The sequence below is a fragment of the Patagioenas fasciata genome, chromosome 11, assembly GCF_037038585.1.
Source record: "Patagioenas fasciata isolate bPatFas1 chromosome 11, bPatFas1.hap1, whole genome shotgun sequence".
In the NCBI taxonomy this organism is placed as follows: Eukaryota; Metazoa; Chordata; class Aves; order Columbiformes; family Columbidae; genus Patagioenas; species Patagioenas fasciata.
The window spans coordinates 14229228-14241442 of NC_092530.1; the positions used below are offsets into that span (position 1 = coordinate 14229228).

Consider the following 12215-nt stretch of genomic DNA (forward strand, 5'->3'; position numbering starts at 1 on the left):
CATCGCACTCAGCTGATTAGATTTGGATTTGTGGATTGAAAAATAATCCTAAACCTGTGTACTAACAGACCACATGAAATACTTGATAAATGTACTGTACACTGAAACCTAAAGCAGAAAGAACCTGCATGCATGTTCCTTCTAGCTATGCTTTCACAGTAGTGAAAGACTACAAGAACTAATTAGCACATATTATCACTGCTGCAATAGTTTCGATATATAGGAGAGGGCATTAGTTATTAACACTTCTGAAAAAATTAAACTTAAATTCCACAGTAAAAAATTTAGCAGCTTAACAGAAAGAACCCTAACAGAATCGTTAGCTCTGTGCAGAAATTTGCTTAAACTAATATTAGAGAAAAAATATTCCTGAATCAGTCTTCTTTAATAATATCATACCCCAAGGCCAGAAAAAAGGTCAGGAATAATTGGTGTAATAGTAGTGCTGGACACTCATTTTAAACATGTATCCTGTGATGAATGTCAGCTAATACTGTTCTCTATTATACTCTCATTCCAATATTAGCAAACTTGCAAAAAGCAAGTATATTTTTGGAAGAGGAAGTAACATTTCTGGACACTGATTTGTAATTATTATTTTACAGCTTCTCTACACTTAAAATCCAGTAGCTAGAAACAATAAAAATACAGAAATAATCTTAGGAGAGAGAAACCACGCAGAAACTTTCTTTCACATTGAAAAGCCTACATAACAAAGAACACATACGAGTACAATGAAATGAAAAACTGGAGGAGGAGGAGGACAGGAATTTTTTATTATTACTTCTGTGACTTGATAACAAAAGGATTTTTACTAGAAAAGCCCATAGTTACAGTGCAACCCATTAAACTGTAGCATTTCATTTACAGGCTTAGTAAACAAACAAGAACAATGCAGTTAAACATATTTTAAATGAGTTTTACTTTTCTAAACCTGTCCGTACATTTCACCAAAATGTTTTTGCCCAGTAGGAAAACTGCGATATGGAGTAGCTCCCCCTGCACAAGGCTGCCATTATAGACAGAGCCCCATTCCTTTACTATCTCCATCTCTTACCCACTCAGTCTGACCCTTATTCTTTGCAATATTTTAAAGACATGCCCATGTGAGCACAAATATATGCTACAAGGTACACCAGTGACATTAGTAAAAAAGGCTAATTAAACAGATATCTTTGGTAGAATGACACTCTTCTAGGGGAGCTGTAGGCCTGTAGTAACTGGAGATCCATTATCCAACTGACACCATCACCCCCTACATCCAACCTACTCACCTAAAGGTAGCAGTAAACCATGACAGTGCAGAGGGTTTTCTTTTGGAAAGCTGTTTTTTGTTGTGTTTGTTCATTTTTACTTTTAAGTCAAACTGATCAAGAATGCCACTAGCAATAAAGCTACAGTTTGCTCATCTAAGTTAAATTTACTCTGTGAAACCACTGGAAGAAAATACAACAAAAGCCAAATTTTTATGGTCTACTGGTTGTAACCATTGAGAAGGTTGTAACCTTCTACAGTTTTCATTTTCACCCTGAGTAGATGCAAACAGAACAAGCAAGTTTGCAACAAGACTTATCTAGAGCTTACATGAAAATCAACATAAGTGAACTTACTGTATTGTTGAATGTTTTTGGGGGGTGTTTTCTTGTTTGCAGTTTTTATAGTTTGCTTTGGTTTTATGCTTTTTGTAGGGGCTACCAAGTAATAAACACACAACATGTAACTAATAAAACTGCAAAAACTAAGCAAGCAGAAGTTGTTTTTTCTCCTCACTAGATTTTAACTACTGATACTGGGAGTGAGAAAGCCATGTATGACACAAAAAAGTGAAATCTGTGTCCAAACAGGCAGAAAACATCTATTTTTCTTCTCAGGCCATGACAACTACCAAGACAAGTTCAAGCTCAAAACTTTGCTCTACAAGTCTAACTTTCAAAATGGCAGCAACTACATCTTAAGAATATGTGCTGATTACAGAGAGTGCAGCAAGCTACTAATAATGTACAGAAAACACCTACACTGGGCACCACATAGAGACCATGCTATACCATTTGCTGTATGCTTGCCAATCACAAGCAAATGACCTGGCTAGCCCAGTTAACGCCCCAGCCTCTTCTCCCCATACTTATATTTACTTTTTCTTCTTCACAAAAATCTCACCGGATGAAACTCTCTGGAACACTCAGTCTGTTGATGGTACCAATGAGAAACCTGTCGTTATCTCTTCTTTTTTTTAAGGAGAGATATGGAAGTTTGTAAACATGATCCCTGCTTTTTAATGCTATAGTTCACTGCTTAGAGATGTCAGAGCCATATTTTTAAGCATCTTCTGGTTAGCAGACAAGTTACTGTCTGTATGTCATGTATTATATGTTCCTAAATTTACATAGTTTATACCAGATACTTGACTGGGACTATTATTTATTGCCTCCTGTCAAAATTTTCAGCTATTCTCTGAAACTACATAATAGTTATTTCTGAGAAAATTTTGAGTTGCCCAGAGCTTGGAAATGGATCATCTAGACCTTTTCTCACAGTAAGTTCCACTTAGTCAAGCTCCTCAAACGTAACAGCCAGACCCCACTAGAATAACAACTGACACAACAACATTTCAAACACAAAGAAAGTGAGTGTCTGAAACAGAAAAGAAACAAAAGGGATTGTGAATTAGCTTTGCCCCTGTTGTTGCAGGGGAGTCACTGGGTTTTGGACCTGGGTTCAGTCACTTTGGCTTGCAGCAGATTGTGCACAATCTTCTCTGGTCCCTGGGAAGCTTTTCTTTGCCACCACTGAACGACAAATCTCTCCTCAAGCCACAACACAAAGAGACCATCCCTCACATTGACATTTCTCAAGATATGGAAAAAACATTTTGATCGAGGAGTTCTTTCAGTTCTGATCAGAGAGCAGAAACAAGCTCTGAATTAAGAATTATACTGGAACTGTAGCAGAATTCATTTCTTAGTATGAACAAATTAATGTAACTTATTTTTATATTTCCATAAGATCAGGCATATGGCAAATTAAAAATAATTATATACCATCTTTGCTAGCCAGATGAAAGAGGATAGGAGAATTTGCCTTTACTTTTCTGTTTCTATAAAAAAAAATAATCGGCCAACATGAATCTAAGCCTAGGTCATTGAGGATCAGGTAGATATACATTGCTTTTTTTATAAAATGACTCAATTCGGCCAAACCTTTAACAGTATATAAACAACACAAGTTTCTGGTTTTATGCAAAATAACTATACTCTTTCAACTGTAAATTTTTAAGACTATTTTTTACTGTAAGACATGTTTTAAAAGAAAAATTGCAAAATACAGCATTCTACCATGAGCTTTGATGAAAGTTAAATGCAGAGTAAATTATGTTCACAAAGTGTATGCAACTGGTTTATGATAAAGAGAGAAGAGTTTAGAGGAAACACCACAGCTGGCTTTGTCTTCTCTCAAATTTTCTCGAAACCAAATTTTCAGGAAAAAATAATTGTTCAGACTAAACCAGGAAATCAGACTAAATTCACTACAATACTATTGTCTCCCTCAAGAAAGCGAAGCTACTTTACTGTAATTTGACTTCTATGACACACTGCAGCTTCCAACCAAACCAGAACATATCTAAGACCCGTGCTTGAAAAAGACTATGAGCTATATGCTCAAACTGTTCTTGGTGTAAGAAGCTAATATTTTTCACAGCATCACCTAACATAAATTAATCATACTTATGGTATTAAAGATTGAGACACGCATACTTTGTGCAGGAATGTTTTAAATGCCATTCCAAGCACAATAGGAACCTTTGTCACCTCTTAGAGTCCTTAGTTATCTGAAGCTAGAGCTATCAAGTTAAAAATCCATGATCACAAATATTATGCTGTTTTCACAGTAGCTAAATGATCAACAGTAGCTCAAAGGTTTTCAGTGAAAACTTTTGGTAAATCTTTGCAAAACATCTTTTGCCCACTTAGTTTATGACTGAAAGTTTTTAGAAAGCATCTTACCTTGTGGCCTTGGTGTTCGTTTCCTGCGATCTCTGAACGCTGCTCCTGACTGTAAGGCCTCAAGCAGACTATCCATCACTCCTGTCTCATCACCTTCTGGGAATAGGAGAAAAATAATATTAATCTCAGTGTAACTGAAATCAGACTTGAAAAATAAAAAAGTAAAAGTGTTGTCAAGTTTACATAACGCTTCCAAATAAGAGACGTATACACTTTCGATGTAATGGATTTTGTCAGTGCTTTAGGTATCACTGTCTAGTTTACGTATGATGCTCTATTAAGCAAAATTGATGCCAATCCTACTGTTCTTTCAACTCAGAGATGTTATCTTGTGCATTATTGATGACATTTTCAGCATGCAGATAGACAGCTCCTGGTGAATGACTGCTGTTTCCCCGTTAAATTCTTTTAAGACTTTCCTGAAGTAGAAACAGGTCACCTCCTCTTGTTTTAACCAATACATACGGAAGATCTGATGAAACTGAATGGCATGAAGTAAAATATTGTAGCATTGCAAATACTTTATATATTGCCTCCCTTCTTTGTGATGCACTAAATCCTTGAAAAAAATAATTCTCTATGACATATGAGGATACTTATACCATATGCTACACATCCCTGTATACCAGGGATGATCTTAAGGTAAGGAAAGAACAGAGGGGAAGATCCAGCCATGAAAAGTAGGTGGGATGACATTTCTTGAAACCTGAATTCAACTTCTACTAAATCTTTCTCTTGCTTTTTTCATACCCAAGCTGACCTGTAGCCTTTAAATTGCTGGAATGTATAGTGTACTATGGAAATCTGGGTAAAAATATTATGTTCTTTTTACATATTCAAGTCTGTAACTTCCTTTGCATTTCAGTTAATAACAGTTGATAGCAGCATTCAATAGTATGACAAATAGAGGTCAAAGAATTGCAATGTTACAAAACTATTGATGAATGCCTCTTCTTCTGTTCACATGTCTCTGCTATAACCCAAAAATAAAATCTAGGCTAGAATCTGCAGGTAGGTGGACATTTTATTCACATCTCTCAGACTTCAAGGTAATATAAATTTCTCCATCACAGAGTGGGAAGATAATTTCTTTATGCAAAAGATTTAGATTACAGTAAAATACTTCTGACTCACACTGAGTGTAGGAGGTTAAACGTACATTCAAAGTCTCAAATGTTCAAGTTTAAAAGCAGCTCACTAATGCAAAACGTATTCTGCCCTGCTTCTCTATTACATTTAGATTTATTAGACTAAATCCAGAACCAATATAAAAGCATGACAATCCTAAAACAGTACCCACTTGAAATTTCTACACGATGATCATCAGTGTAACTACTCGATAAATTTAAATTATACATCAATGTAATTTAAACTATTATGTATAATATGCAACACATACATAAAGTTCTCTCCAGTTTAAGACGAAAGGGAGCAGAGCAAGAGTCATAACCAGCAGAAGACTCTGAAATACCAGTTTTAATTATGTGCCATCTAAACCCCTTAAAAACTAAGCTCTTGCAAAACAAAGAGTAAATTAGTTTCCCTCAATTTACATTCAAATATACACGGCCAGAATCTTGTCTGAAGAACACAACATAATTATTTGTCTTTGTGGTCCTTATCATACACATGCTTATTCATTGATTTATTGTTCATACTGTATTAAATTTATTTTCTGAATCAAAATTCTGTGAATATACCTTGTCCAAACTAATACACCTCAAGTTGCTCTGAAACATTTAATGAACATGACTGTAATACACAGAACCAGTTAATATGTTAGAATACTTTATGCACAGAAAAATTACAGTATCATTTGACCTTCATTAAAAATAAGACTTGGCAGAATTTGTTCAAAAAAGACTAAAATCCTTCAATACTTCATAAATGTTTATGTAGCCTTTCACTTTTTTGTTGAGTATGCTATTCTACCTGCTAATTACTGCAACTGCTAAAAACCACCCTATTTTTAGAATATAAAAATATAAAATATAAAGACACATGAATTAAGGAAGCTGTAGAGCAGAGTAATGAGATTTTTAACTCTTCAAAATAAAATTTATGCTGGGTGTGATCTCAGCACTGCATCTTAATCAAAGTTGTCAGATGATTAAATGGAAACTGGACAAAGAACTGCATTTTCAGTTAGCCTTCATTAAAATTTATAAATAGAATTCTACAGCCATTTCAGTCCTTCTCCACAGTTCTTGCTGAGGTACTTCACATATTACCAGCTATCTCCTCATATTACCAGTTATCTCCTTGATTTGCACCCCCCCCCCCCCCTTTTTTTTTTAATACGACCTATAGTAACTTACAGACACAAATCAGAAACAAAGACAAAAACTACCCAAAGTTTCTAAACTGAGAAACACATAATCCTTATTTCTCTTTTGGATATCTTCCATTGTACATAAGGACAGGGGTTTCACCTGGAACAAGTACTTTGCTTCCTCATTTTTCTTTTCCAAGTTGGTCCCAAGCACTAAAGAGACCGTACATGTATGCATACATGCAAAAAAATTGCAGTCTGTTTCCATCTTATGACTGGCTCTACATTTCCAGTCCTAGTGGTATTCAAGCTTGATTATAGCATTCACAGAACACAAATCACAATGGGAAAAGCCTTTACAACAATCATGGGAACGGATTCTAACAAGAAATGCCTAAGGCAGTGCAATTTCTTTAGACTACATAAAGCAGCCACTGAAAAAAGGTATGACAACCTCCTTCTGTGCTCCAAATCTGTGAAGTCCCAAGAGAGAAAACTCATCCCAGCAGAGAACTTCCCAAGAGAGGGCTGTTTCCGTTCAGCAGCAAACAGGGAAACACTTGGGCTCAGTTAGTGGACGTACTTTTGCGATCAAAATCAACATTCTAGAAAGCATTCCCAAACTTTATTTGTATGAGGAAAACTGTCCTTCTAAATACATAGTTTGTTTAGAATATTTATCAAGACAAAAATGTATTAGAAAGTGTACAATCAGGTGTGACTAATCTGTCTTGACTTCTTCATATAACACAGCAAATTCAAAACTATAGAATCTATTAGCAGCTTGACTCTCATGTAAAGTACTTCCCAAAGAAGTAAATATCAGATAGAAACAAAGTATATAATCTATTTCCAGAACATTATTTTTAAACTTCAGCTTTCCAAAGATAGATCCCCTTTCCCAGACTCAAGCCATTCTTTATGTTTTATCCATTAGCAAATGGCACATGGAGATGGAATGACAATATTAACTTTAGAGTTGCAAATATTTAGAAACAAGGCAAGAAAAGAAGTGTTTTCTAAAAAGGTGAAATGTATTTAAATGTGCCCTTGCATCTGCAATACTTTTGCAGGAGAGACTGCAATAGTATTACATTATCTTTAAGCCTCCCTTCATAAAACATAAAACCAAGATTTAAAAAAATAAATGCGTGAAGGACTAAAAGTTTCAATTGTGCCTTTAGAAAAGTCCTATTATCACTGAGTCTCACTTCAGCTTTTTATGTACATCTAAGTTTTTTAATTGTCACCCTCCTTACACAGAACTCTCTCTTCGACAAGTACTTAAGATAGGAAATGTTAAAAAATATATATATCAAGATGTTTTTCTCTTCTGTGTGCTTTATGTTGCTTGCATTCACTATGTAAGAATTTGCATTAAAAAGTTCAAGCAGTTAGCACAGACAAAAATCTCATCAAGCACATCAGGTCTTTTACCTAAAACAAATAGGTGTATGGAGCTGACATTTAACCTCTCTCTGGAACACAGCAAAGAGATGAAAGTGTCTCTACTTTTTCAAATAATTATATGAAACAGCCTGCTCTTGCACTGTATTATGAGTATATCTGACAGAGATGTAGAGCTATGATTCTTCTGTATAGCTAGGTAATTTATTTTAGTATAATCTGTACACTGCTAAAGTAACCATGAGGAGTGTGTTATAAAGGTAGAAAACAAACACTCGAGAATGATAAAGAATGTTTACTTTATCTTATTTTTCACAGAGCAAATGTAATCTTTCACCTGCTTCTGCAGCCATTTTCTCTGTTCCTCTGAAACAGAAGAACCATTTCAACATGAGAATGAAGATAAAATTTGTCCCTTTTTTATCACTGCTAGCACCATATGAAATGCGACCCTTAAGTTACATTTAGCATAACACTTCCTGACAAATCTCATCTAATCCTCAAGAAGAGACCCCAACATCCATACCTCCTGATACTAAATGCAAAATAGCGTTCTTTTCTATTTATAATTCACATGATTAAAATGAAAATTGAAGCTGACAAAAATGTACAGGTAAAGTATCATTTTTTGCTAGCCTGAGTAGCAATAAAAAAATACAGCCAAGTCAGGACAACAGGTTTTACTGTCTTATTTTTTAAAAAATAACTGCTGCTGAAATTTCCTATTGGAAATTGAAACGTGTTTAGTCTGTTGTAGCCTATGAGGTTTTTAAAGTCACTGTTGCTGTTAAAAGAGCCCTGAAAGACCACACTAGAAAACACGTTATTGTTCTGTTTAGGGACCAACCTGAACCATAAATGATAGATGTACATAAAATCAGAGCTCTTTCATAGGTTTTACATAAAGATGAGCATATTTAGTTTCCTGGCTTGCCTCTGTTTGAGAAACAAGTGCAAGGATGCCTGCTGTGGTAGTCGCCAGCTCTGATTATTTCAATTTTGTGCAAGTTGTTCGTGTTTCTCCTCTAAACAATCATACTGAATTGCCCTAAAAAAAGGTCCTTACCTTCTTCAAGAAGCCAAGCTCACTTTTTATGAGATATTTTTACAAGAATTTTTAAAATATTTAATGTCTTTTATACTCAAATTAATTTGAGAAAAAGTAATGAAATATTTTAATTTCCCTTCTCCCTCCCCACCTCTCATTACAGGACATAAAAAATGAATAGACATTTGGAAGAGGTTGTCTAACATGGTCTCCAAATGTTAGCTGTATTTCCAGGCACTACATAAACAGTCATGTTTCTCCCAGCTCAAAATGTTCAGTACATTCCAGAGAAAGGATTCAGAAACATAACTTTCTGATTCAGATAGAAAGAATCAGAAATTTGGTCTTGCCTCAGCCTTCAGCATATTATCATCTATCAAAAAGGTACGATTAAGCATCTTGTAGCAGATTTTTTTTCAGGACTTTGATGATGACTGATTTTTCAGTTTACACTAAAAGGAGGCTATTTTGATGAGAATATAAAAAACCTCAACACCTACAACTGTTCTTAAATGAAGTATAAGAACTGGAGTAGCACTATTGGTGGCAAAGTGAAACAACAAAATAGCTAAGGCTTTTAAAGTTTCTTGAAAAACTCAGGACTACAGAAACTGGTCTTGAAGCTACAATAGATTAGGTGAGACATGCCGCCTTACCTGCCTGCCTCTCCAAATGGTTTCTAATTTATACTTCTATTCCCATCTTGCACTACCCTGTTTTGCTTTGAACTTAGACATACTTTTTTAAGTCTAATGTGTGTCCTGTATAAACTTTTCAACAAGACTTTTTATTCATAACCAGTACCACAATTTTAATTGCAATATATTCATTTGAAAAGGTCAGTTTTCAGTGTCTTTTGGAAAGTCAGTTTTTGTGTTCTCATATATTTGCATTTTGTTCATTTGCTAAATTATTTTGCATGCATAATAAATATCTTCAGGAAGCAGCGTTCCTGAGCATTTTGCACTAGAATACAATCTCGTGACTGTTATTTACTTTTTAATTAAAGGAGAACAAGTTAGGACAGTATGACTGATACGCGAATCTACATCTCCTGTCAGTTTACAAAACAAGGCAAATCCTTGCTTACATACCAATTAAGCCCATTGCTTATGATGACCTGATCTCAGGCTTACATAAAGTTAACAGAATGAGAAAAAAAAAATGCTTTGTTGTACAGGCAGGTTACTGAAAACAAATTTTTAAATGCATACACTTTTTCCAAAAATATCGCAATTGTCAAGGTCTGTGTGAGCAGGAATGTATGTAATTGAAATGCATCAGCACTGCCCCCGGGGTCCCACACTGTATGGACTTATGCCCCTTGCAAGAATCACTTCCACTCAACTTCAAAACCAGGCTTTAATGTGGATGACTTAGTAACGAACGGGAAGATGTTGCCTCTACGTGGGGAGGGAAAGATTGTGCCGCTCAAAAAAATGAAAGAAAAATGGTCATTTGATACCTAAACAAATGCACCTGTAATCAAGGTCTACTCCGTGAAGGGTACACATCCGTTACAGTACTAAGCAGCTTTTAATATATGTGATTAGCAGACTGATAAGGCAGTATAAAATCATCAATGATTTTAGCATTAGAAAACAGTTTTCTCTATAAAATTGCTTACAGTTGAACAACTGTTGCAATATTTTAGAAGAGAAACCAGTCTTGGCGACTCACTTTGTGGAAGTGGATTTATTGCATATTCTTTTTTTTTTTTTTTTTTAATTACTATTATTTTTTAACCTGGTAGTGACAGCATTTAATTTATAAACTATTCCAAGTCCTAAAATAATTTTAACCAATTGTACTAATTGATGACTGTCCTAAGAGTGTATGTTTATTTATATGACACATTTCATGTCAAAAGAAGGAAAGCAATTAGTTCAGACTAAACTGCCAAACTTCATTTCTTAACATGATACCGCACAATATATCCAGTTTGGAAAAAATAATAAATCCTTCCAACCGGAAATTTACTGTTGACCCTGATACATCACAGGATTTACCCAGAATCTACCGACTAGCTAAGCCTACTGCAACCACAGAAAACTTGAGTCAAAACAACCATTCTTACAGAGTATATTGTTAGAAAAATAGAGAAGGTTGCAGAAACCACAGCCTATTAGAACTCATTTATAATCTGGAGTTCAACCTTGAATATAGATTTCCTCATTAATACAGATACCTGTTTTGTTACGCTGGCACAGACCAAATATTGGATATTTGATTTTTCTGCAAATTTCTAGTTGATAGTTTCTCATTACTACAGTATTTCATATTCTAAAGAGATATTTTGTTGTTAACTTTTGATGGCTCTCTGAAAATGATCTTTTATGTGGTAAAGTTGAACATTCTGTACTCTCAAGACAAATTTTACTACATTACAGCTCTCACCTTACAGAATTTGACACCGAATGATGTCTCTCTAAATTTTAAATCCCAAATTTCCAGAGATGCAAAGCTGCACTTTTACCTTTATTGTCCATCCGGCAAAGTCTAATAAGATCCAACCATATTTCTACTTTTTGCTTTTAACAAAAATGTATCTCCTGGATATAAATCTAGAAGAAGAGTCTTTGTTTCTGCTGCACATGTTAAAGATGAAATGCAATATGTTTAGAATTTTTAAAATCTTCTACAATAGATTACAACCACAAGAACAACTGAAATCAACACCATAAAGTTCAAGTTAATTTATAGTTCTCTACATTTGAGAAAAAACAGGCTTTTATAATTAAAATAAATGTTCTTTGGTGCCTTCCAAAACTTTTCCTTTTAAGCATACATTGCCTTATCATCAAGACAAAATTTAGTCACTAAACTTGTGCTGCCATTATAGTCAAAAACCCTTCCCTTTCACAGTAGTTCTACATGCAATTCTCCTCCTTGCGATCTGATTCCTGAGCAAACCTTATACCAAAGAAGCTGACCAACTAACTATTTCAGAAATGCTTTTTAACACTGGAAGTTCTACAAAATATACAAATATAATGTTACATAGCAATCACATTGAGATAAGGAATTTTACAGGCATTTTCAAAATTAACAATAAGAATACTTTCTCCAGGAGAAGGAAATTTGAATTTGCCTAGAAAGCTATGCAAAGTTAACACTTGTTGCTGTTCAGTAAATAGTCCCAAAGAAACCTACTTTTAAGATAAAATAATCCAATTGTTCTGCCTTTCTTCATCTGTAATTATCCAAACTTCAGTTTTCACATGGTCTAATAATATTTTTTCCCATTACAAATGACCTCATTAAATCAGTTTACTTGGAAGTTATCACATGCCATATTAATAAACAAATTTTTCCATTGCAAAATTTTAAAAGTTGAGATTAAATTTGAAATTGTAATTTCTTTCTAACTTCCCATCCATGCTCTCATCTATTTGCATTTATCTTGAGCTGGTTTTGACCCATATTAATAACATTTACAGCAATTTTGACATTTCCTGCCCTATTCTCAAGATGGCTACAAAGTCCT

The 12215-nt window shown here is 34.5% G+C and overlaps 1 protein-coding gene across 5 annotated transcripts in view; it reads right to left on the reverse strand.

Moving 5' to 3' along the window:
* Positions 1-12215, reverse strand: part of DIAPH2 (diaphanous related formin 2) — a 210732-nt gene that overhangs the window by 51817 nt on the left and 146700 nt on the right. For 4 of the 5 annotated variants that reach the window (XM_065846125.2, XM_065846124.2, XM_065846123.2 and 1 more), the window contains one exon: positions 4002-4097. In XM_065846125.2, coding sequence (XP_065702197.1) covers positions 4002-4097 — 96 coding nt within the window. Of the gene's footprint in view, positions 1-2164; positions 2893-4001; positions 4098-12215 lie in introns of those variants that run through there. The other variant, XM_071813474.1, reaches the window with a different exon arrangement.